The sequence below is a fragment of the Anas platyrhynchos genome, chromosome 24, assembly GCF_047663525.1.
Source record: "Anas platyrhynchos isolate ZD024472 breed Pekin duck chromosome 24, IASCAAS_PekinDuck_T2T, whole genome shotgun sequence".
Classification (NCBI taxonomy): Eukaryota; Metazoa; Chordata; class Aves; order Anseriformes; family Anatidae; genus Anas; species Anas platyrhynchos.
The window spans coordinates 1,742,699-1,768,665 of record NC_092610.1 but is presented as its reverse complement, the minus strand read 5'-3'; the positions used below and the strand labels follow the sequence as shown (position 1 = coordinate 1,768,665).

At 42.8% G+C, this 25,967-nt stretch overlaps 1 protein-coding gene across 7 annotated transcripts in view; it reads left to right on the top strand.

The window, feature by feature from the left end:
- CSMD2 (CUB and Sushi multiple domains 2) overlaps window positions 1-25,967 on the top strand; it is a 323,412-nt gene that overhangs the window by 73,614 nt on the left and 223,831 nt on the right. For 6 of the 7 annotated variants that reach the window (XM_072027339.1, XM_072027338.1, XM_072027341.1 and 3 more), the window contains one exon: window positions 4,811-4,923. In XM_072027339.1, coding sequence (XP_071883440.1) covers window positions 4,811-4,923 — 113 coding nt within the window. Of the gene's footprint in view, window positions 1-4,810; window positions 4,924-15,194; window positions 15,314-25,967 lie in introns of those variants that run through there. The other variant, XM_072027340.1, reaches the window with a different exon arrangement.

The window sequence follows — 25,967 nt, the reverse complement described above, 5'->3', positions numbered from 1 at the left end:
GTGCATGTCAGCCAACTGTCTAGCTGAGTAAGACATAAAATTTGATTCAAAGTTGATTGTAAGCTCTTGGGCTCTTTCTGTTGGCTCCAGCTGGTAATGGATTGGTCTAACACTTCGTGAATGCACCTTTCAAATGACTGCTCTGCTTTGCTGCCTTGCTAGCAGGGATTATAGTGTGAAAGGACTTGGCTGGTGATTCCAGGCTTTGTTTCCCAAAGAGCAGCTCACGCTCTTAGGTTTGGTATTTCCTTAACACTCTTACACCTGACTTTGCTTGCAAATTGTCCTGGGATAGTAAGGGCTGTCAGAGCAGCCCTTACGGAACCAGGTATTTTTGACTGCATGTGGTGAAAAGAGTGGTTTGTTTGGGAAATTTTCGCTGATAGGTGCCTTTAAATTACATGCAGGAAAAAGTCACTGAAGTATAGTGTAGTGTAATTTAATGCTGGGTTAAACGATGCAATCCAATGCGTTTTCATTAGATGTTCTGAGACACTTCTCCAGCATTTATGCTTTAAAGGCTGTTGGATTGCCAGCTGCAATAACTATTTTGATTGCTGTCTGAGCTGATGGTGGGCATCCTACCAGAAAAATAATGTGCTTGGTTTTAATTACGGCACCTGCACTCCGAAATGGGAGCCTGTGTCGCAGTGTATGATAGCTCTGTACCTGACGGAGTGGGACAGCAACGTGCAGCGGGTGGAGGAGAATGGCTGGAAAGGGGCTGAGGCCGAGACTTTGGGGCAGAAAGAGCACTCGGCCACAGGCCGAACCTGCTGAGATGAGCAGTCAGGGGGCCTGTGTGTGGTGTTCACCTCCTTGGGTGGGCAGACGGGACAAGTTTTCATCAGGAAGGCTCTGGTGACATGGGGCACAATGGTATTGTGCCATGAGGGAAGCCACTGGGCTCCTGGCGAGTGGCACTGCGAGGCCTTGGGCCTGACCACTGCTAGCCCAGCTGCTGTGTGAGGCAGCGGTACGAGCGGTACAACCACAGCATCTGGGGTAAACCTGGGGCAAAGTGTGAGGAAGGATGCGCTTGGAAATGGGGGATTTCTGTTTTGATTTGTTTTGGTTTATTGATTTTGCTGTGCTGTGATGCAAGGGCAAGCTTATGAAGTGGTATTTCTGGCACTGGGTTAGTTTGGTTCCTCACAGTAGGAACAGAATTAAGCCAATGAAAAACACATTGAAAATCTCACACAATCAGTGTTGGCCCCAAGCAACTTAAGGGGATAATCACTCAATAATCCATTTGGCCAGAGGTACAGAAGAAATGGAAGATGATTATTCGTGCTGTTATTACTGCCCTCACCTTCTTGTTATGGCCCTTAATAAAAACAAGGAATGGAGTTTGCTGCTTTTCTTTCTCATTAGTGTATACATCTTTTTTTTTTATTGCTACACTAAATAACAGTGATATCAGAATTACTGTTTCATATATGAGGCTGTTTGGGAATGATTTCGTATTCTCTCAGCAATCATGTTGATGCCCATGCTTTAAATTTGCCTGGGCTGCAGATTTAGGGAGGAAGGCGTTGAGGACAGTTTAGCCGCCAGGTCAAAATGAGGCAGGGTGTCCTGCCACGCTTGGCTGTTCCTGGCTCTTTGGAACAGGCATGCTGAGATTTTACAGGCACTGGCCGTGTTAAATTAAATTACAGTTTCCTCAAGAGAATATTGTCTGCTCTCTTGCTTGGAGAAGATGAGGACATCAGAAAGGAGAAACTGCAGTTGTGTGTGTGTTGGTTGAAGGTTTAAGAAGAGACAAGTCCTAACTTGTATTTGGACTGCAGCTGCTGCAGTCTGTAGAAAGACTGAGACCAAACCTCTGCTCTAGTGGAGAACAGGTGGAATTAATTCCGTGGCATGCCTAGTGCAGGTCTTCAGTCCAGAAGATGGAAATCCATAGCAGAGAAGATAGGCGTTGCCATATAGATATCTTAATTGCTGAGTATTCCCTGCTTCTTTATGAATAAGTTTAGTTTTAGCATTTTCATGCATTAATGGGGGCATTTTCATTTACTTTGTGGGCAGGTAGGCTGTTAGATCTGAAGGGCAAGACATGGTGTTTGGTCGCCTTCTGTGCCAACAGGCAGCCCATCTCCTGCTGGCCATACCAGGGATAGTAGATGGATGCAAACAAACATGCAAATTTAAGTCCTTGGAGAGATTGTTGGGTTTGCTTGTTAATTTTTAGAGTTTCTGGAAGCCCAGAGGTTCCTATAAAAATTGTTCAGTCAGTGTAGGATCTGTAGAAAGACTGAGATCAAACTTCTGCTATCATTTCATGGCCTTGTACACAGGCCATGCTTCCCTTTCAAGGCCCTGTAACTAGAAAGTACGAATATATGCTTAAGGGCAATTTTGTTTCAGGTAGCACATAATTCCCATTGACTCCTATGGGACATGTGCACTTGCTTGCAGGTAAGCAGACGTGTAAATGTTGCCCTGAATTAAAATCAACATCTGTGAAGTGGGGTCCTACTAGTGCATATTGTGAACAGAATCCCTGATGCAAAAACTTAGTTCACAGAGATCTCCTTTGGAAATAAAAAGCACAGACTTCTGGTAACTAATTCTTGGGTAATGATAAAGGAGTAAAGACATTCTGTTGTCCCTGTATGTTTTTATTAAAATTGGTCCATGTGTTTCCTGGATTTTTTTCATTTTTATTTTTTTTTAGCATGTGAGGGTCTCAATAAGCCATTTTAATTAAATTGCAAAATAAATTGCAAACTATGGCACTCTCTCGGTTCTGTGCACAGTAAAACTGTGTGAATCCTAGCAAAAAAGAATCTTGGAATCTTTTATTTTGAATGAACAGGAGCAATTGTTCTTTCAACTTGTATAGACAATGGCTTTTATGCTGAGAGCTGGTAAGTACTTCTTTGACATTTAAGTCGTGACTGCCATCATTGGCAACTACATGAATTTTGCTGATAACTGAAAATTTTGCTTTAATAAGGTTCTCAGGCAGAGCATGTCAGCTTTCATGAGTCGGGTAGTTCAATCTATTTGACATAATATTTAAGTTTATGAAATTAGGAATAGAGTAGGAACAGGGAGGGAAGGGAAGTTCACTTACTGTGTCTGGAAGTTGCAGGGGGCTGGTGGCAAACTTAAGGAGAAAGTGCTTGGGCTGGAGCTTGCAGTGTGCTGGTCCCTGGGCCTGTGGGCAGAGAGGATGGTGGCCTCAGAAAATAAGGAGTTGGTTTTGTTGTCTGAGTGCTTTTTTTTTTTTTCTTTTCATTCCATATAATACAGCAGGTAAGGAGATAACTTCAAATCAAATACGTATTTGTAGGCATTTCCTAAGGAGTAGTCCATCACTAAGGATCTCTTGCTTTTCTTTAAGAAGGACTAACTGGTGTCTAAGAAGAGTGGGATGAGTAACTGCATGTGTGTAAGAATCATTAAGCTTTCTCTCTTATAGTAACCATTTTTACTATACTGCTTGTGTTGGTCGTGATCCAGCTATCATGTGGCAGTGAGTTCCATCAGTCACTGCTCCTTCTACATTTTTGTAAAAGTCCTGGTTTCAGTATGGTTATCAGGCATTGGGGATTGGGTGTGAATATGACCTTGGTAACAGCAGGCAAGAATTTAATGAGACTGCTTTAAAAAAAAAAAAAAAAAAAAAAAAGCTTCTTATGCAAACCTATTATGTAAATCACCTTAGCCAAGCATAAGGAGATGGATTATAAGTTATAAAACTGTAATTGTTTGTGAGAAATGTACATCGGCTGTGTCAATATAGTAACAGGGATTTGGGATCTAATAAAGGTAGTTTACAAAAAAAAAAAAAAGTTTTGTAATGTTTTTAATAAAAATAACAGTTGCCATTTAGCTGTGAGTCTACAAGGAGTTTGGGGAGAGGCCAAAAAAAGTGGCCTGTGTTTGTGCAGTGCTGTCTGTGCTCTATTAAATAGACTTGTCACCTTTTTTCTACAGTTCTTTTTGTTTGGTCGTCTTGTGCAAATAAATTAATCTCTGTAGGCTTTGATTTCCTCAGTGATTAGAGTTGAGGATTATGATCTTTACTGTGGTACCTGTTAGATATCAGGTCACTGGATGAAAAAGTGCCATCTCTGGGATTGTTCTTGTAGTGTCAGGCAGGGAGGGGAGGATTTCCAGATACATGATTCAGAACATCGCAAAACTACAGAATATATACTCAATGAAAGCAGCCACCCTGATGGGATTTAATTAATTGGTAATGTCAGTTTTATTGTCTGCTCTCTTCTGCTATTTTGGATTGTTTGCTTTAATGTAGTTTGTGCAATGCTCTTTACTCCTAGGTTCTCAAAGTGTGTTATAAACATTATTGAATGATGTCTTGGGCTCACTCGGCAGCCTTAAACATTGCTCCCACTTCATGGATAAGGCCTGTTATTCCAAAGGGCTCAGTGACACCTCTGAGACCAGAGCAGGGGTTTGCAGCTGGGTACCGCCAAGCAGACATTCAGCAAATAAGATGTGAAGCAGATAAAATGGCTAAAAATATGGTCGATGAAGAAATGCATGTAGTAGATACTCTGATAAGCCAGAAGGCATTACAAGCCCAGGATGGGTTTGCCCAGCATTTGAAGAACAGCTCTTTAATAGTTGGACTCAATCTTTGCAGGTTCCTTCCAAGTGAACTGTTCGATATTCTATTCTCAGTCTGGTTTCTCGAGCTCTGAAGATCCCCCTAACTCTTTCAGGCTGTGGTGCATTGTCCAAAGTGGCAGCTGCCCCCCACTCGTCGTTTTGCTGGCAGATCAAAGGCAGCAATGGTGAGTGTAACCTTCCTCTTGATTTCTTTCAGGTTAACGGGTTTCCAGCTGCCTGCTCCTATTGTGAGTACAGGGGTTGTGCTGTCCTTATGGCTTGTGAGTGATTATGCGGTCAGTGCTCAAGGCTTCCAGGCAAACTATGAAGGTAAGTCTGCCCAGTTCAGTAACTGTCTTGAATTGTGTTTGCACTCTCTTATGGTAGGATGTGATATATGGAGATACGCAGATGTTAATCCAGGACAGAAGTGTCTGGTTCAAATGCAGTTTGATCCTCTTTTTTCAGAATTCAAATCGCTGATCCCTTACAAGGGTGTGAATGTATTTTTCACCTTAGCATCTGTGCTCAAAATGTCTGTAAAAGCTTACTCCAACAGCTAGAGTGACTGAGACAGGAGGGTAGCGTGGAATTTGACAATGGAATCCATGAGGTTACAGCAAACACTGCACCCTGCGCAGCCACTGGAATTTACAGCTGAGCTAATGGGGAGTACAGAGCGGTGCCCAGGGAGCTCAGAGATTGCTGCATTTTTCTTTACATTCTCTTTCCTTGTCATTTTTTCCCTGCACCTTCCTCTCAAAGTATTTAAATTCCCTGCCTGTGTCTCTTGTCATAAATAACATGCAGTGTTTGGTGCTTGTGGAGGTGAAGGCTTGGTAGCTTCAAAAAATCTTGGACCTCTACTACTGGAAGTTTTCAAATACACAAAAGAACTGTTTGTACTGGAAGAGAGAACGCGATTGTGATATGAGCTGGTACTGCTGGGCAAATGACAGATTAACCATGTTTAAATTTGAGTTACGCTTCCATTAATTATTGAGCCTTGAATGTTGTCTCTATCCCTGTAAATGTTTTTCTTTGGAGTCCTAAGAAGTTCTTAGCCTTAATGATAGCTTTTGGTAATGAGTCCTACTGGCCAATTACCCAATGCATTAAACCAAGTAGATGCCTTCATTTAGATGATGATGTAGTCGCTCAGTTTTCTGCACTTGACAATGGTTCAGGTTCAGGAGAATTCTGTTTAATCAGAAATTAGAGGGCATTTAAAAGCTCTGCTCTGCCTTGAGGCAGCAGTGGCACCAGGATGTTCTATTTAAGTGATCAGTGTTTTTAGCAGGTGTTCACTATGGCTAGGCAATGGTGCTGAAGTTGTTCATCTCAGTTGGAGAGCGAGCTCTGTTTGTTCACAGGGCAAATGTCTGCTGGGGATGCTCTTGGCTGGTGGTGTGTGGCAGCTGTCAGCTTAGGAGAGCACAGCGAGGACAAATGGATCCCATCCCATTTGCAGAACCTCTGCTAGAAATGTCAATCATTATGCCTGATAAACATGACAGTACATGGATCCCAAACTGTGTGATAGAGGACACAGAGCTGTTTTTGTACTTCCTTGACTTTGAGAAGTGATTTTTTTGGCATTTAGTTGCACACAGTTTTTTTGCACAGTTCTTTGTATGACTCCCTGCTGTACTAGCCTGGTTTCTCAGATCAATCCCTCATTGCCCAGGCATTTCCAGCCATACTTCTGTGCCAAAGTTTTTACATAAAGTCAGAACTGTGCAAAACTTTTCTATGGAAAACTCTGTTTTTGCCGAATATAAATTCCTTACCTCCCCAACATACTGGCCCTTCTGCGTGTCTCATGATGTTTATTGGCTAAGTGTAGTTTTAGGAAAAAAAAAAAAGTGTTGGATGGGTCACTTCACTATGGAGTCGGTAACAAGTATTTTTGCTCCACTGTCACTCTAGAGATTGTGGTAGAGGCATTTGGTGAAAATAAATGTGCTGGGAGCATCAGAAGAATGAGGGTCACATCCCCGTTCCCCTTAATGCTTTAATGTTACTGGTGGTTGAGAACCGATAAGATTGTTCTAAGATTTAGCTGGCCACATAAGAGGCATAAATGTGTATGACTTGAATTTTCGTAGAGCTGTGTTCTCCTTTCTTCTTTTGGTACCCTCGTGCCGAGTCCCTGGCTTTTCTGCAGCACCTTGATTCAGCAGGTAATCTTGTACACAGGCTTGCTCCAGTGCTTCAGTCATGTGTTTTAAATTATCTAAAGTTTGATGGTAAGGAGGCTCTAAGGCAGATAACCAAGTGCGTTTCTGGCAGAAAAACAAACAAATAAAAAAATAAATATTGAACCACTGAGTGACACAGAGCACTGTTGTAAATTAAAGCTTTACTTTCAGAGATGGAGGCTTGCTGAAAGTGCGGCTCTGCACTTTCCTCCGAACAAGGTACTTGCTATGTGAATTTTGTTAACTCGGAGTAAAGGAGGAGATAAGTGTGGTTTTGATCAGAGAGGCACATACTGCTGCTGCAATGCTGTTTCTGTTCATTGGTAATCTACAACTCAGTGAATAGCTTGTGATTCGATAATTCATGTTTAAAGACAGAACAATGCATCAGAGTCCTTGTGGTAAATGGCTCCTTTATGATCTGCTATCAAAGCAGGTTCATTATTCTCCTCCCTTTAAGCAATCACTGGGAAATGCACCAAAAAGAAGCAGAATTTTAAAATTGGAACAAAAGATCTCCGAAACTTTTTAAAAGGAAGTCAGGAATGAAATATGTACATGGGGACATCAAAGTGATATGAAACCATTGCACTTAAACTGACATCTGCTCCACCATGGTCCTCTGGGCAGCACAGAAATTGAGGTTGGCTTTTTCTAAACTAAGATCTTCCTAACTTACCTGGTTACTGAAAGGTGTGCACAATAAATCCGCTTACAAGCAATTTCTTGAAAACAACACAGATATCTACTCGTATTTATGTATGTTTATTCATTTATGGTTGTTTCTGGATGCACTTAAGGTATACATTTCACTCACTAAAAAGGGATCACTTTCATGCATTTGTGGCAGATTCTTTTACAAACATTTCCGCAGTGAGAACATTTAGGGATGCTATAAGAGCACAGGCAAATTGAGTTTCTGGAAGTCTGCAGAGCTTTTTGTAAGCCCCACATAGGTTTGATGCTAAAGGAGCACTAGAATTTGAGAAAAAGCCAGCTCTGGGGCTGCCGTGCTGGGATGCTTCCTTCTTGAGCGTGCAGTTTTCTGACTTTTTTTTTTTATACGTTTTTTATAGGTGTGTTGCTCCTAGATCTTCCTTAATGCTCTTGTCCTCTGACTTCCTCATCTTTCTTTATTTAGCTTGGTATGTGTTGCCAGCTTGTTTCAGTCCATTTTCATTGTCTGTTTCTTCACGTTCTCCAGTCTCTTGCTTTTTTTGTGTGATTTTTTTCTGTAGATGCCAAGTATTGTTTCAAAGCTCAGTAAATATTAGGAGGCTTGTATCCGTATACATTTATTCTGCTGTGCAAGGCAGTACTGACAGTGAACAGAAAGGCTGATGGGATCTTTCCCCAGCACAGCCATCTCATGATGAATGGAAACAACTGCTTCAGAAGATGTAATTCTGGGGTGTGTGTGCAGAATCCCTGAGTTAAAGGTACTTGGTCACAGCTTTGGAGACCTAACTTCTCATCCCAGCTCTGACACAGATGTTCTGCATGATCTCGTGTTAGTTGTGAGGTCTGGGTTCCCAGTTCTCATGCAAAATAAGGCCAGAATGGCTCCTTGTCATACGCGCCGCTATGACTTTGCATTCATGAATGCACAGACAGCATTCAGGAGCTTCTGTGTGGCGTGGTGAATGTGGGAAAAGCTACGGCAGTCGCACGTTTAAGGAGAGGAGACATGACTAGGTTGCCAGAAATAGCTGTAGTTCAGTGGATCATCTGGAAAGGAGCGGGGGCAACTACTGTAGGATGACTGGGAGTGAGAAATTGTCAGGTTTTTCTCCCTGAAGTGAAAGCAGAGATTTTTTAAATTTAAAGAAAACACTTGGGTTGGAAGAATATTTTCAGAGATTCTTTTACTAAACATAAGCAGTTCTTATGAACCTCTACTTCAGAACATATGTTTTAGAAAATATTTAAATTATGCTTTCATGCCTATAGCAGTCCCAAATTTGTATTTTTTTTCCTGCTAAACTGTCCCTTGAATTCACCACGATTTCACAATTAGCCTTGTTCACCCTCAGTCTATGGGATTCTTTTCCTTTTGTGACTAAATTATTCTCAGAATTCCCAACCAGCTGTTGTGGAGCGTCTTGCATTTCATTTCGACTGCAGGAGAGTTTCGAAGTAGGCAGCTATAAATAATCTGAGTATGAATTTTACTAGGACGTGAATCTTGACTGTCTTGTCTTGTGAAAAATATTTCTGGAGGCTTGGTGACCGAAAATGACCAATGCTTCCCTTTATTGCTACCCCTGAAAGATGTGCAAAGCTAATATGGAGGCACATGTCTAGATTACAGTGTGAAATTAATTACAATCACTGCTGCCACACACCTGATGAATACACAGTGAGTTGACATTTAAAATAAATTGGGCAAGTCTTTTACAATATGAGGAAATTGATGTAAATTCTGCATCGCTTCCTCGATAATACTAATAACAGTTCATGATGAATAAAGGGTGGTTTTTTTTAGCTTATTAATATAGGTATAAAATAAAATCGTATTATTATTTGTAAGCCATTACCGCTTGGCTGCCTCATTTTAGTACTGAGGGTTTGAAAAATAGCAAGGGATTTAAGTAGAGAGACCCAGACTTGTCTTGAACGTACATGTTGCAGGAGCGATGCTGTAAAACACTGAGATGAGCTTAATGAACCTTTGTACTCTTTGAGGCTCTACAGGTCCTTCTTTAGGTGTTTATTGAACATGAAGCAAGCACTCAGTGCCTGGATATCTTGCAGTAAGCTTTTCTGTTTTGACCGATGCTCTGCGTTACAGCTCCTGCAGAGGTTGGAGGCGTTAGACGTGGCAGGAGCACAGGTCTCAGTGGGGTGAGTGCTGGATGTCCTGGGTCGGATGCAGGAGAAGAGTGCAGCGACCTCCGAGCAAAGCATCCAAATGTGGTGTCCTGGGGGATGTGAGCAAAAACCAAGCAGACAAGGAGAAAAGAAAAGATGGATGTTGTTTTAAGACCTTTATTTTTTTTTCCCAAAAGCAAAGTTCAGTTAGAAATTGAGGTCCAGTTAGAATGAACTAATGTTCATTAAGATCTCCAGACTCCTTGGCTACAAAACTGCGCAGTGCAATGCACTGAGATTGAACAGTAGGTGAAAATTTTCCTTCCCAAGACATCGTGTTTGATTACAGCTGCAACAAATTTGATAGCTGCAAACACTAAGTGCCTGATTGAAAAGAAACAATTATGCCTAGAAGAACACTGCTTATTTTAAGAAATTAGAAGCGTTTAAATACAGAGAGAAACAACCCCAAGTAAATGGTACTGTTTTCCTTCATAATAAATACCCTCCTCTTTCTCAAGCACAAATATCTCATTCTTTAGAGGGTTGTTTGTGGAATTATGCATACATATTTAGATAATACAATTAAAAACTGGTTCCTGTCCATCTTTGCCCATTGCTTTTGCTCAACCTGAACGTTTCCTGACTGTTGCTCTGTGGATGTGTTGTCACAGTACACAAGTGAAACTGCTTCATGTCTCCATTTTCCCATCTGTAATTTGACTTCACAGTAACAGTTGCCCCGTTAATGGAGGAATATTCAAGATTTTTGCAAATAGAGCTGTCCACATAGCTTCTGATTATGATTTAGACCAACAGTGTCCTTAATAAATATATAAATCCATTTTTTTCTTGAATTACCTAGGGTCTTGGGGAATGTGCACTTTTTGGAAGTCCTCTGATAAACTGAGAAATGACGATTTCATTTTTCAAAGACTGAAGTGTAGGCATTTGGATGCCCATATCATTTCTTTAGAAAACAAGTCTTTAACACAAAACTCTGGGAAGAGTTTCTGAAAATTTGGCTCCGCTTTGTTTGTGCCTCAAGTAAAACTTGGGCTCAGATAGTTCAGATGGGATTCACCGGCTGCAAGTAAGTTCCTCGGTAGCAGGTTGGGTACTTCGGTTCTGCTTGCTTGCAGATGGCTCTGAAGGGTCAGAGTTACGGGGAACTGGAGAGCCTTTAAGGCTTGGAGGTAGTGAAGGAAGGGGTGGCAAAGCAGCGGGGAGCAGCCCACAGATGGCGTGGCCACGCTGCCTTCGTGGGCTGGGTGGTGATGGTGGGGTGACTCATGCTTGTCCGGTGCCTGCTCAGAGCATTTTCTCCATCTGGGTAAATAAATTTCCGAACTGCCAGGCTAGTACTGAATAGGCTAAAATTTTTAAAGCTATAACTAAATGTACTTTTTACGCCAATTTGCCTTCTGAGCGAACGCTGTATTGGGTTCATTTAAACCTCCAGCTGGGTCCCAATTCTCTCAGTACCTAAATCATAGTCTGAGACATACGGGGCTCGTGGTAAATTTACCGGATTGATGCTTTTTCTCTTTTTTCAGACCAAGGCAAATGAACATGAATCTTGCAGCAAAGTAAAGTACAGGTTAACCCTTGTTCTGGTGACAGTGGGAAGGATGGAAGCTTGGTGTCCTGTTCTGCTGCTCATTTTTTCCTTGAAGCTGGATGTTTCTGTGGTTGAATCTTGGTGAGAGGTGGCTTCATGTGTTCAAAACCCAAACAGGCCTTCAGCTGAGCACGTGAATCTTGATGCCAGAGCGTTTTGGCTCTTTAGCAGCATCTTTAACTTCGGTCTGCTTACTGTTGGGACTGTTAAGTGTGTGGCATAAAGCTTTCAAGGAATGTCTGCTGTTCCTTTTAGGCTTCTTGTTTTAGTAGCTGGAGTTCTTTACTTCCAGCCGTTCCTGTGATCAGTTCATCCTTATCTGCAATGCTTAACAAACCTCACCTTAGCGGGAATTTTTGCTCTTTGTTTACTATGCCTCCTAACTTTAGTATCAGCTGTGGCCTGGGAAGGATTTAGCTTTGACTCCCTCCCTCTGCCCCTCCTTGTGCATCTCCCAAGATTAGTGGGGTCATGCTGGAGTCCTGCTTGGAAGGGAGCCTCCACAGGACATCCCGTGATGCTAATGGAGGTCAGTGAATCAGCAGACAGCACCAAGTACGTAGTGAATCCAGTGGCATTGCATGGTTCCCCTTAAAAAGGATAAGGAAAATTCATACAGGGATGAGGAGTGTGATTGTAACTGCTGCTGGTTTTCTTTGCAGGTGGTTTCTTTAAGCTTGAGCTTTAAGCCTGTGACTGTTAAAGGATGTATAAGAAAAAGAGTGCTAAGATGATGCTAAATGCAAACTGAGTGTCATATTTATGCTGTTTTCCTATTGAGACAGATGCATTTTGTTGTTTTCACATTTCTTCTAAATTTCAGGTGAGCACAGCACTCTGCATTTTTAGATTGGAGCAGTATTAGACTGTAGTGCTTGATGTACTGCTTCAGTGGTGGTTTTAACTGGTGAAATGGTTCCTAAATGTGTATGTAGCCAGGCTTCCATGCTGAATCCACCCTGTTACTTTTCATTATTAAAGAGCTTGTTTTGGAATCAAAGTTTTAATTAAAAAAAATAAAAAATAAAAAAGTTTGTAGTCCTCATGGCTCATAGAGATAAAGCTATGGAGAAGAACAGTGTGGGAAGCCATAAAACGGTGTTTCTCTGAAGGTGCCAACACTGAAACAGCGGGTTCAGAATGCCCCTTCATCTCTGAGAGGTTTTAATGCTATTTCTGAGATGTTCGTTACTGTTCTAAACTAATTGACGGCAGATGATTGCAGCAGACATGCATAGCTGGGTTGTTCCTTCCGGCATCTTTCAGCTGTCTCTAGTTTGCAAACAGGAAAACCAGGCTACACTTTGTGCTCCCGTCCATGAGCAGTTGTTTGAACACCAGCATCTCCTGTGATGCTGGTACCAAATGCTGCTGCCCGTCTGAAAACATGCTAATGGAATTAGTCGTATCGCACTGATAATTAAAAAAGTGAGGATTGCTCTGCTCGTTACATCATCCCTTTATACTTAATTTGTTCCAAATGAATTTAAATTTTGGGAAACTTCCCAACTGTTGTATTGTAGGACTGCAGAACCTAAAACCTTCCCAAAGTGTTTAAATCTTGAACGTTAATGTCTTGGAGCTCTGAAAGGAGCAGGTGGAAGGAGCACACTGGGGGTGCTTCATAGGGCAGGTATGGCTATGGCTCTGGGACTGACCAGCACTTTCTAAGTGTATTCCAGGAGACCATGGGATTTGTTACTTGAACACTGCTGCAAACCGCAACAGCAGATTTGTAGGAAAGTGTCATGAATGAGAGATGCAGATACAAATTCAGTACTTTTTCAAGTTCTGGGGACCAGATGTCTGTAGCTTGTGGTGATTTTTGCTTTAGGAAGGACCAGCGGGCAGCAGCAGCCCAACAGGGCCCCTGCTCCAGGCTCAGCCCAGGTCGGGGCTGGCAGAGGAAGGTGAAGGCTGTGGGGTTTGGGCAGGGGCTGCAGCACGTGGTGACTGCCGTCAGAGGGGAAAGGCAGCTCCAGAGCTAATTCTCCTCCAAAGTGAATTAAACTAAATGGAATTAGTGTTTTAATTCGGAATTAAGTACCTATCCAAGGTTTGAATGCAGTTCAGCTAATCCATTTTAAAAATAATTTGTGTTAATTTTTGTGTGTAGCCCACCATATGGAGAAGCAATGAAATAGCAGAGGACAGTAACAGATGACCCAGGAGTTCTCATCTTACTCTAATTCAAAAATTGTTATATTAAAGTTTATTTTGCTGCAGTAACTTGCTTAGAGCATCCAAGGCAGCCAAGAAATCAGCAGCTGAGATCCTAAATTGGCTGTGCTGGCTCCATGCACTTTTTAGCAATATTTATTTTTAGTGGGTTCATGGATAAGTTGTTTTGGGTCACACTGCTGTTTCCAAATGGCTGTAAAAGAACTGCTTAAAAACAAAGCAAGAATTCCAGAAAACATATTTGGGTGTTGATATTCCTGTCTGAAATGTCCCGATCCACCTCAACAGATGATAGATAATCACTTCAAAAAGTGTGATTGATCATAATGAACATCATGCAGGAGATAAAGGGTAGGAACAAAAAATAGGTGTTATCCCTTTCCTTGTCACTGCTGCTCGTCAAGAAGCAATAAATTGGAAGGAAGCAGAAGGGGCTCGAGCCTTGCTGAAGGAGGCAGTGACGCAGTGGCACTGCTTGGTGCTAAGTGGTTAAAGCGCAGCAGAGCCCTGCAGCAGCTCCGTGCCTGCTCCTCTGCGCCGGAGCGTTTGGCACGGCGTGGCTGGGAAGGAGCCCGGTGGGGAGGTGAGGAGCAGGAGGACACCGCGCTCACCATGCTCCTTGCAGGGCTCCTGACATTGCTTTTAGGATTACATTTGGGGAGCGCTGTCAGAGCTGTGCCGAACCGTGCAGCTATTCAGGCAGCACAGGGCGTTCTGGTTTGCTTCCTGCCTGCAAAGCGTTAGTATCAGGACTACATGATAAAGCGAGACACCCGATGAGCAGTAAGGCAATGCGCTGTTGTCAATAATATTGAGTGACAGCATTGTTTTACACAGCCCAGCGTCTGGAAGAGCAGTACGTGTATAATTAGACCTAAAGCACAGCATTGGATTTTTTTTTTTGTCTCCAATTAAGTGATTTCTATGTTATGCAAAAAAATGTGGTTGGCACTAGGTTTCCATATCGTATGGTTTCAGATTTTTTTTTTTTATGGCTGCTCTTTGGAGTTTTTCCAGAATTTCTTGACTCTGTAGCTGTGTCCCTGTTTCTCATCAGCTGTTCGCAACGTGCAGCTCCTGTTTCACTTAATGTACCATGTGCATCTTGCAACAATAGGTTTTTGCACAGTCAGCTGTTCTGTGCAGTCATGTGGGTGGATTGGGGAGTGTAAAATTGGAGAGAGAAATAGCAAAACGCCCGGCTGGTCAGGGGCAGTCGGCTGGAGCACCCCCGGTGCCTGCCCCTGCCTCTTGCCACTCCTCGCCGCTGGCCTGTGCTAGCTCTGAAGGACGTGGCAGGCGTTTGTTCTTTGCAGGTAACACACAAAAACCTTCAGAATTTAGTACCTTAGACAAACTTTGTAAACAACTTCCAAAGGGCAAAAAGCCAGTCTCAAGCTGGTTTGTAAACCCTGATTTTCTCTTTATTTCCAGTTACCAGTTTCTATTTTCTCCTTTTTTGTTATGTGGATGAAACTGTTCTCATCATCAGGTGAATGGAGACCTGGCATGACAGTGGTGGCTCTGTTATTTTTCACAGCCATGGCAGGAACCCATGGAGGTGCTGTTCAGTCTGATGCTTGCAGATGATGTCCAATAAATTGAAGTACAATGAAGCCACTAAACCAGAAGTTTGCCCCTTGCAGTGTTCGGGCGTGGCGCTACATCAGGTAGTCAGGCACTCAAACAAAAAAAATCTCAATTGGAAAATGAAGAAATAAATGTTAACAGCTGGGATAGCCACTGTTTCCTTGGGAAGCATGATGAGGGGCGCTTCTCTTTAGGTGTGGGCAACGTTCAGGTGCAAATACCTCCAGGTGCAGAGAGCTGCAATCAGTTCTGCTGCCAGCTGAGATGCAGCTCAGCTCTGAGTAACGAGAGCCTCTGGTGATGGCTGCAAGGTCAGGTAAGTCCCTCAATTCCAGGCTTGGTGGTAGGTGCTGAGCACCCCTCAGCACAGGGAGGTGAACCAGGGGCTTGGATGGGGGGCTTGGGGTGTCTGCAGTGGGTAGGCAGGGTCTGAGGCAGCAGGGGGAGGCTGCGGGCTGGGGTTTGATGGGGCTGCTGAAGCTGCTGCTGCACCTCCTCATGCAGTGCTTACTCCAGGAAACTTGTTGTGCTCATAATATGGACATGGTGGGATGTTTGGTGCTGTGACTGCTCTGTAAGCATCAACACGAGCAAAGAGCCACTGCAGTGTGGGCTGGGTGTCTGGAATACAGGGCAGAGGGCTGGATGTGGATGTATCCTTCTCCCTTCTCAGTTCCTCTTCCTGGGTACGTTAATGTTGTTCAAGGGTAGGATATGACCCCATTCATTGAGTTTAACTATGTCCGAGCTCAGTAATAAAATTTTGTAATAAGGACTGGGTGTTTTCTGAATATCATTACTGCTGTACCTCTGCAGACAGCAAAAATGGCAGAGCAGATCCCCTTCTCAATAAACATTGCGGCAGATGCATTGCTTTCCATTATGACTTCTGATTAAAACACCTCCCAAGGGAACCGGGGAAGGAAAAACCAACCTTCCTGTTCTTTTCTTTTTAGCTATACAAAAGATTTTTATTACTTAAATGAGCTCCCAGCAAGTCTGCCTTAATTTACTACTAATTGATTTTAAGACTTGAAAGCGGCAAAGCTTATTAGCATTTGCTGACTCAGCGAGAGCCCTCCCCTCCCCTCCCCATGTACTGGAGGATGGAGTGAGATATTGACCCGTGCTGCTGCAGCACTAAATGAAGTTGAGGGAATATTAAGTGTCTCATATTGGCATTTGATTTGCATATGCAAACGAGATCAATCAGTGCAGACGCAGGAGAGCAGAAATAATGCCTTGCAAATAGGATCCAGTATCAAGCATCTAAACAAACATCAAGTGACACTTGCCCAGCTACAATATGGGGACGCTTTGCTGTCAAGGAGGTCCTGCTGCTTCTCCCATCGCACTGCAGCTGCTCTGTGGATCAGTCCATTTTAGAGATGGGTGTTTGGAAGAGCAGAAAATAGTAAAGAAATTGCAAGATTTAGTATTGCTTGTGCTTTCCTGGCATTTTGGACTGCAGAGCTGTTTGTGCCTGAGATGCGCTTGCCAGTTCTGTGTTGCTGTACCTGCCTGTGCAGGTGGCAGGTGTTGAGAGTTGGTACCTTGATGTCTCAGCACAGCAGCACGAAGGTACCTTGTGAAGGACTCTGATCTTGTTTCTTTCCTGACAGACCTTCATTTTCCTCCCTTTTTGCTCCTTTTTTCTTTTGCATATAATAGAGCCATTTCTTTTCAATCAAGGAATCTATTTGCAGAACATGTAGTTGTTAGATGCGTTTGGTTTTGTTTCAGCATACATTTCCATAAAAAGTCACCACTAATGAGCTGTGTGAAAATTGCAGACTTGCTGCCAAGGCAATTTGGTTAAAAGGCTTGTCCGTCCTTCATTACCATCTCATCCTTACACGCACAATGTGCTCAAGCAGGTACAGCCATGGTGGCTACAGAAAGGCAGGTGAGATGCTGAGGGTGGTGTCTCTGGTCTCTGAACAAATCCTTGCTGCTAATGCAGCTGCTGCTCTGTTTGGTTTACTTCTCTCTGCTGGTTTCCCAGTTCCCTCATCAATGGATCAAGGCTATGAAAATTAGATATTCTCCAAAGCGTCTTCTCCAATTTTAATTATTGCCAGTGTGAGTAGTTTTTTGGCTGTTTTCTCCCAAATTGACCACCATTGAAATTCTGACTTCTGAAGAAGCTATGGGGTGGACTGCTGAAAATCCAGCCTAAAACTGTCTATATGCAGCGATTTAGATGCAAAAAATTAGCTTTAAGCTCAGCTTTCTCCATTAGTAGGAGACTAGTTGACTTTCGATTATGCAGGCAAGGCAATTACTGCAGAAAAAGAGAAGGTGATTGGGCTGGCCAGCATTGCTTTTAGTGGCTTGCCCTGAACTGAACTTATTGCTTGTAGCAGTAATGGTCGGGAAATAGAAAGCAGTTTGCAGAGAGACTGAATGGAAGCCTGCTTGGCTGCGTAACAGAAAACCTATCCCACAAAATCCTCTGACATGTGCTGATTGGATCTAAGCTCCTGTGAGACATCTCCTCTCAATCCGTCCAAATCCACCTAGTCGGTGGATGGTAATTCCTTCCCCTTTTCTTTACCTGGTAGTATTTCTTTCCAGGTTTGAGATTAAAATGTCATCTGTCCAAGTAGAACCTGACTATAAATAAGTAAATAACTTCCAAGCAGCTTGCTGGGACTCATCTTACTGGAAGAGCCCTGCTCTATCCGTAGCTCAAGCCGGGAGTTGCTGTGACTCCTTGTGGGTGGGTTTTTGTTTGCTCCATCAGCTCCCCTGAAGAACAGGGCAGGAGTCTCCTATCCTTTAGTTGCCTGCTTTACTCCTTTACAGCAGAGAAGTTCAGAACTAAAGCAGGTTATATATTAAAAAATAAATAAATAAAAGACCTGTATGTATGTATTCAGCCAGACAAAGTACCTTCAGGAAAGCTTAAACACCTGTGACTGCGTGCAGTACACCTCTTGGTTTAGGTTTTGCTCAGCTCAGCCTGAATCCATCTTAATTCAAATTAAATGCGTATGGAATTAACTTATCTCCACTTCCAGAAGTGAACGCACATGCCATGTGGTGATCTGTCTGATTACCATACGTTCTCACCATGAGAAATATTTTGATTCAGAAGGCAGTACTGATTAGCTGTTAGCCATTTGAGATTTAAAAAAGAGCACCTCCTCCTTTTCTTCCCCCAAAACAAATGTAATGGCTTTAAACTAAAAGAGGGGAGGTTTAGATTAGTTATTAGGAAGAAATTCTTTAATCAGAGGGTGGTGAGACACTGGCACAGGCTGCCTGGAGAAGCTGTGGCTGTCCTGTCCCTGGAGGTGCTCAAGGCCAGGCTTGGAGCAAGCTGGGCTGGTGGAGAGGAATCCCTAAATCACAGTCAAATGCAGATCCACAAGTCTAACCCTAGCAAAACTACCTGCATTGAAGGATGTTGGGCAGATATTTTGGATTTTGCCTTGAAATACTGCTCTCAGCCACTGTAGGACTCACCAGCAGCAGTAAGTATTAATGGAGGGTGCTCTTTGTTTGTTTTGTACCCTCTCAGTTCCTTGACTCAAATCAAGGTGTTTTATATCTCCCTGTATAAACTCTTCATGCAGATATAAGCTACTTGAGAACAGCTCAGCTTCATATAAATAAAAAGAGGGTAATATATGTATGTACTACAGGATTTTCTTCAGATTTAGTAGTTTCTTCATGTCCTAAGTATCAGTTGCCTTTACAATTTTTGTTATTGATTACTGTATCTGAAATAGCAGGTAGGGGAAAAGGCATTTCCTTAAACGTGTTTGCAGCTTGTGTTTGGGAAATGCTACAAATTCGGGGCTGAGCAGAAGCAGCGATGCTTCATTCAGAGCATGAGCTGCTGCGGTGTGAGGAGAGTATTAACAGCAATTTTAGGGAGGTGGCAGGAAACAGTGCCTCTAACGCTGTCAACATCTAGATGAAAATGTACTTGTACATGGATATCTGCTTTACCATCCAGATCTGAGATGATTCAGTGGTCGAGGTGCTTGGGGCTGTGTTAAGGGAGTCTCGGAGTGCATCACCAGGACAGAAAGTGCAAATTGCTTCTTTCCCCAAGTATTAGGAATGGCGAGATGAAATGCTGCGGAAGGAAGGGGGAGAATCGGGAGCGGGGGATTGTCGTCAGTCCGAGTTCGTTGTTACCCTGATTATTATGGCAGATGTGTCTGGAGATGAAATGGCTGGAGCATTCTCCCAGTTGCTCCGTGTTCATCAGCTGTCACTTCCTACAACATCTTCTCAGGTGGGGAAGGTCACTGGTTTTATGCTATTAAGTCTTCCATATCAACTGCATCCTGTTATTAGAGAGGGAAAACAATGATTAGTCAGGCACAGAAAGGCTCAGTGATATTATTATTATTCGTAAGCATTGGGCCTGTCAATCAGTAATCCTTGAAATGTAGGGCAAAATGAATGCAACCTGGCTTTCTCTCACCTTGCTGAGGTTCTGATGTTGCTCATGTTGCTTTGTGGCAATGCTGCACCAACCCCATCTTTCTCTAGAAGATAGGAAGCCTGGTATAGAATAAAGAACAAATAATCCAGCAATAAATATAATAAAAAGCTAAGTCAAACATACTATAGAGATGTAAAAGATTTATGAAAATTTATTCAACCTGTTCCCTTTGGCTAGATAACTCTGGTCAATGAATAATACTTTTGATGAAGAAGTGAAAAGGTCACTGAAAATATGAAAATTTGATTTCAGCCACCCACCCAGGAACACATTTATGGAAAATTGCAACAAGTTCTGATTCATTCCTGAATACTGGTTTTTCACACATTCTCTTTTGCCCTGGCAGTATTTAATGCCTAATTATTTTCTAATAATCCTTTGCTTTTAGTGCAAAAACTTAACAGTGTTTAATTATTAGATATGTTGGTCTGATATGAACAGTGCCTGTTTGAATGAAATGGAATCTCTCTTCAACAGGATTAGATCAAGTTCTGATAAAAAAAGAATTGTGCATCTTTTGCCCAGACGTAGTAGACAGCCTTACACAGCCAGCAAGGCAGCAGACACGGCTTTCCCTGAGAACTGTCCAGTACGAACTCACAAGCACATCTCTGTTCATCCCGAACCTTTTAATGTGCAAATCGCTGGCAATCCAGTTAGCTCCCAGTGAAGAGGACCCTTTTAGGAAATGTTTTCCTTCTGGGCAATGGATGCAATGATTGCAACCGTAGCTGGAAAAAAAGTATGATTTCATTTCAAGTTCCTGATTTTCATCATTGCAGGCCCACCCCAGTGCTGTAACATATGCTGTATAAAGTTAATTATCAGAAAAAAATCATTTAGTTTGTATGAGTTAAGTGTGTGACCTTTAATTTATGCAATAGATGAAAAGCAAAGTATGTGTCACTTATGGCACTTATTTCCTGAAGGGTAGATTTTTATTAGCTATGTCTGAATTTCCCTGTCATCAAATTCATTATGTTGGTTTTAGATTGGCTTCTCAAAGAAGTAAGCAACATGCAATTATTCCCTGTGTGTGGACCAACAATTTTTGACCCAGTATTTCAACTAAATTGAATATAGATTAAGTAGTGCAAAAGATGATTCACGTCCTGTGATCTTTGTGTTAAAATCACAACATCCAACAAAATCACCCCAGCCATGACTGGTTTGGAGAGATGGAGTTTTTACAGCTAAAACAGTAATAAACCAGGGCTGCCAGCATCGGGAAGCTCAGTTGTGTGATCCTATCCTGAGGCTCAACAAAAGAGATGAGAAGAACACCTCTGCTTAAAAAAATAAATAAATAAATAAATAAAAATGTGTGTGTGGGAGCAAACACACGAAAACCAAACAAGCCTTGCTGATTGTTTGATCTTGTCCTCATTTGTTCAGCTGCTTCATCCATTCCTCAGCACACAGACTTGTCTGGTGTTTTGCCTTGAGGAATGGCAAATGCATTCTGCTTGTACTTCTGTGCCAGCAAAGCCTGAGTGAAAATAAACAAAACCTGGCTACGCGTGCCTGTGACCCCTTGGATGCCGACCGGTGACTGTGCTGGGTGCTCCTGGAAGGCTGCTGTGCTCAGTCAGTTACAAGTAGCCTCAGAGGTAACTTTTTTATTATTTTTAGCTCCCACCAAAGCAAACGAATTGCGAAAGGACAGATACCATCTTGAACGTGCTGTCTGTGAGGTCAGCTGCTTGCTTTGATCAGCCCGTTGATGTTATTTTCTTCAGGCTGACACAGCTGTGATAGTCATTTGATTATTCTTGTTATTTGCATGAAAATTATAACTAGTTACTTGATAAAGTCACGGTGACTGCCTTCTGCCCCCAGGGAAGCGCTGTGCTATGCTTTATCTTGGAAATTTCACAGTGAGAGATCTCATCTGTAAGGATGTAACTGAACAGTTGCTTTTCTCCATTTCGCTTCTCTCACCGGAGCCTTCTTCCACCCTGGCCCCAGCTGATTGACAGACCAGGTCTTGCAGAGTGCCTTGCACTCAGAGGATTAACTTTTGGTGCAGTTTTCTTATTTGACTTGCAGCATTTCTGGCTGTCTTGCAGTGACAGAGCTGCCAGGTTGCTGCAGGTGGAGGCTTTGTCTTCTGGCTGGTTTTGGCCTTGGTAAGTGGGGAGTTGGCTGGTAGACGTGCACCAAGGAGGTTCACTGAGCTCCTGTGTTTTTGCAGAGCTGTTCTTCTCCACAGGTTCTACCCATTTCTTCCTAATCTTCCAGCTAGTTTCAAGGCCAAAGCTTGTGCAAAACTTCTGCTAAGCACAACGTACAAAAGTTACACAGAGCACAACTTGTGCTGAGCTTAATAAAGGAATGCACAGTTTCATCTATGAGTAGCATTTTATAGTGGTGATGTAAATCCAGGTGCCTGTCTCCTCTAATGGGTCAGATTTTCATGTCCGGGTGGTATTGTATTGGGGATTACTGACTCCAGATGCTCAGCCACATGCCATTAGCGTGTCACAGCCTTGTTGTCCTGTGTGCTGCCCAGCAGGGCGCTGTGCACACCTTAACATACGTGCCCGGACAGCCACATACGTACATGCAGCCTCACTGGAACAGCCTCCAGTCTGGAAGATGCAGCCAAAATTTTCTTTCCAAGAAATCTCCTGCCAACACCCTAAATCATCTTCTGGCACTTCAGTCCATTTAGATGTCCCAAAACAGGGAAAAGTTGTCTTTGTTACTAAATTGAGTTTTTGTCTCCTTTGTATTTAAAACTTTGAGGTCCTCAGCTCCTCTTTGCATCCATCTCTAACTGGGAAACATGAGAGTTCATTCAAAATATCTCTTTGCCAAGGAGATATAAATACACATTGCTTCTTCAATATTGTGGCCTCCATTCTTGATAATCAGCAATTGAGAATGGAGGACAGGGAACTTGGCAGGTCTGTCATTGCTTCCATAAACAGTAGGGATGTCTGGATATTTCCAGCTTAGCACAAAAAAGCTCATAAAGAGGTTATAAAAGATAAAGGGTTTTATAAAAAGCATTACAATGTCGTTCTAACTAATCCATTAGAGCTTACTGCTGCAAGAACTGGCTACTTTCTGAGCATTTTTCCTTATGTCCAATATTTTTTTTTAGATTACTCTTTCAAATATTTATGCACAGTGTTACACCTGAACTAGACCTAATACACATCTTGGAGGGGAAGAAGTATAAGTTTCTTCTATGTACTAAGTTGTGTATGTGAAGATATCTCTATTTTTTTATTTATTTTTTTAATGAAATACATTAATGTCATTGCTGGTTTTGTTTAGCCTTATGGAAGAAAACTATTTGCATGAGTATTTTTTGTATTTGAAACATGAACTTCCTAATAGAAGTGGCATAAAGGTAATTCCAAAATTATCCTGCGGCTCTCCAGAAGAGAGCAGTTTGTTCATCATGCTGTCACAAATTAAGTGTATTTTTCAGTGTCATAGACAAAGATTCGGGTCCCAGAGTCTCTCAGAATTAACCTTTCAGACATTGCAGCGTTTCTTAATTCTCTGAACTAATGCGGAGGAACCTTCATGCTAATTAAAAATTCTTGCAGTCATTGATCTCACCGTTACCCAGTTCCTGCCATGTAAGTGCTCATCCTATAAAATTAGACCAGCCTTGGAGAAACAGTGGGAGGAGAAACGAGTTTATGCTAGGATATTTCATATTGGGATGTCATTAGCAGTTGTGCTCTGTTGTGAATGCATCACAGTTGTCCATAAATGCTTTTTGGATGCGTTCTGCCTAAGCTGTTTTCCAGCACTTTCATCTCTTCTCATTTATGACGTCGGTGTCCCCCTGAGCTGGCAGCCTGCTCGCGAATTCAAGGCATAGAGGAGAGCTGATGGAAATGGAGAGGTCAGGAACGAGTGCTCTGCTGCTTGAGTTGTGGCTCCCCGAGTTGGATAAAAGAAGTTTGCATTTGAGTAAGAGGGTCGTGATCCTGCTGCCGTGCACCCTTTGAAGCCGCTCTCTGAAATGAGAGACTGCCACCGTTTGCTATGCTTATGAGGAATTTAAAGTGCACTTGTAGCTGGGAAAGGTAACTGAAAGTTGTATTATTCATCCTGCCTCAAATCAGTGGCTCCATTTATATATCAGAAGATGATTTCTCTGGCTGTTGATGCTCTCCTTGACCTGGGATCTGGAATGTGAGTTAAACTGAGCTTGTACCTCTCCATGTGCATTGTCACGATCTTCTGTGTAGAAATCAAATTAAAAGGAAAACTTGAGAGCTGGAAAAAATCTGTTGTTCTTCTGAGACTGTAGGTTGCAGTGAAAGCATACAGGCTGTGCTACCTCCTAAACAGATCTATTTTTGTGGTTTTTTTTTTCTGGTACAAGTGAAGCATCCATTATCGGGAATCCCAGGAGAACTAGTTCTAAATAGAGTTCCAGCCTAGCTGACCCTGAGCTGCAGGTAATACCTAAACGATGCTTTGAACATGTAAAATATTATATAAATGCCACATGTTGTTAAGCTTTGTTGTCTCTGCTGTGGAATATATCCAATTTAACTCAGGTCTCGGCTAGCTTTCTAGCACTGGTAATTCTCGTCACGGCTGCAGCCGTACCGGGGAGCAGCCTGGTGGGATGGAGCTTCGTGGGGCTGAGCCCTGCTGGGGCTCCGCATCCCACTCCCAGCTCTGTGGGCCCTTTGGGGTCCACGGTACCTCAGTACTAGGGTTTGTAGTGAGGAGGATGCTCCACGGCCTCTGTGGGAACTGGCTGATGGCACCAGAAATAAACGGGCTGTAGGACAATAACAGTTTTTTTTTTTCCAGTCTTCTAATGGTTCCCTTCTGTCTTGCTGCACAAAGGCTTCCCTGTTTTCAGTCAAATCTTCCTGCGTTTACAGAAGCAGGTGGGTGGATGTCTTTAAACATTGCTTAAGTCTTTGGATCGCTCCAGTGTAAGCGATGGGAGGAGTGCCGCGCGGCGCCTTGTGGTCACAGCACTTTGGGGTTTCTCACTTCAAGGCAGTTCACAGCATCCTGAAGCTGCCTGAACTTGGCGTCTGGTTCAAGTGTTGTGCTGTTCAAGTCCACACTTTAAAAGTTGCTCTGGTGGAGGCCGACAAAGGCTTTTGCCGTGTGGAGTTCATTAACGAAGAGACACTTATATAACTTTCTCCCTCCTTTGTGGGATGCCTGTAACTTTTATGAAAGTATTTCAGGTCCCAAACGTCTTTTAAGATGCCAGCAGGAGACGGGCATGAGAAATGGCCATAATCCCGAATGTGTGGCAGTTGAGTCCAGCGGATGCTTTGTGTTTTTCAAGAATGAGAAGGTTTAATCTTCAACCAAAGCAGCCTTTTTCTCCTCCTGCTCAGATCTTAGCTTGCGTGAGCCACAGCCTGCTGTGCTGCTTTGGAATTTATTTAATAGCTCAGTTGTTTGGACATGATTAAAAATGTAATGAATGGAATGAAGCAATAATAAGATGAACAGCTCATAAAGGGGTTTAGTCTAAAAATATCTGTTTCAGCACAGCTACTGTAGCGAAGACAGTGGCAGCAGTCACAGAAAAGTCCACTGCATGAATCCCTTACAAGTTCCAGTGAGCTATTGCTGAGCATGAGGCTGATGCATCGGCCTCTTTAGTTCATCTTTTACAATGGGCCCTGTTTTTTCCACTCCAGTGTTGCTTTGGCTTCCCAGTGCTTTTCCTCTGAGTGCCTGATGCAGACCTCCAGAGAAAAGGGTTTTTCTTTTTTAGGTTGAATTGCATATCAGATAGGAGCTGGGTAAATTCTCCTTTTCCAGTATGAGAATTTGTAAGTGCTTTGCCTGGATCTGTTCTGGCTGTTTGAAGGGTTCAAGAGCTGGAGACTGTTCAGATGAAGCTTTAGTGTTTTGTTAATAGAAAACATTCAAGGTCTAAACTGTTAGTCACAGAAGCTGGGAACTATTCTCCCCCGTGGCTGAGAGGTTGGGGAAAATGTCTGTAATAAATAAATTTTGTTCTTTCTCCTTCCTCTCAGCAGCTGTAGCATCTGCAGCAGAGAATGTAGGGCGGGGTGGGTGAGTGCCCACTTGATGCTCCCCGGATGAGGTTCAGGAAGGGTTTGTCACTGAGCATCTTTTACCCTCAGAGAGCTCAGGCTTGTTTTGTGTGTAAACAGCACAATTAAAATGTACCCAGGCGGAATGGAAGTAGAAGAACCTGCGTTTGAGCCGTTTTGCTGAATGCTCAGTTAAGTGTTCATCTTTTCCTCCTTGGTATTAGCTTTTGGGAAGCTAACACGGCGTTTTTATGGTTACACTTCAGCTCTTTCAGTGTGATCTTTCCCCACGTAGATTTGTATCGCCAAGGCCAAAGCATTCAGCTTTCAAATGTCAGTGATGTCGACTTTAAACAACAGGTAGCTCTGCTCCTTGTAATGGAACAAGATTGAGACCAATTCTGAGATCCTGTGGTATCTCATTTCCCAGGCTCGGGCCCAGTCCGTTCTCTTTCATTAATGTGCTCCGAGTGTCCTTTAAGGCAAATCTG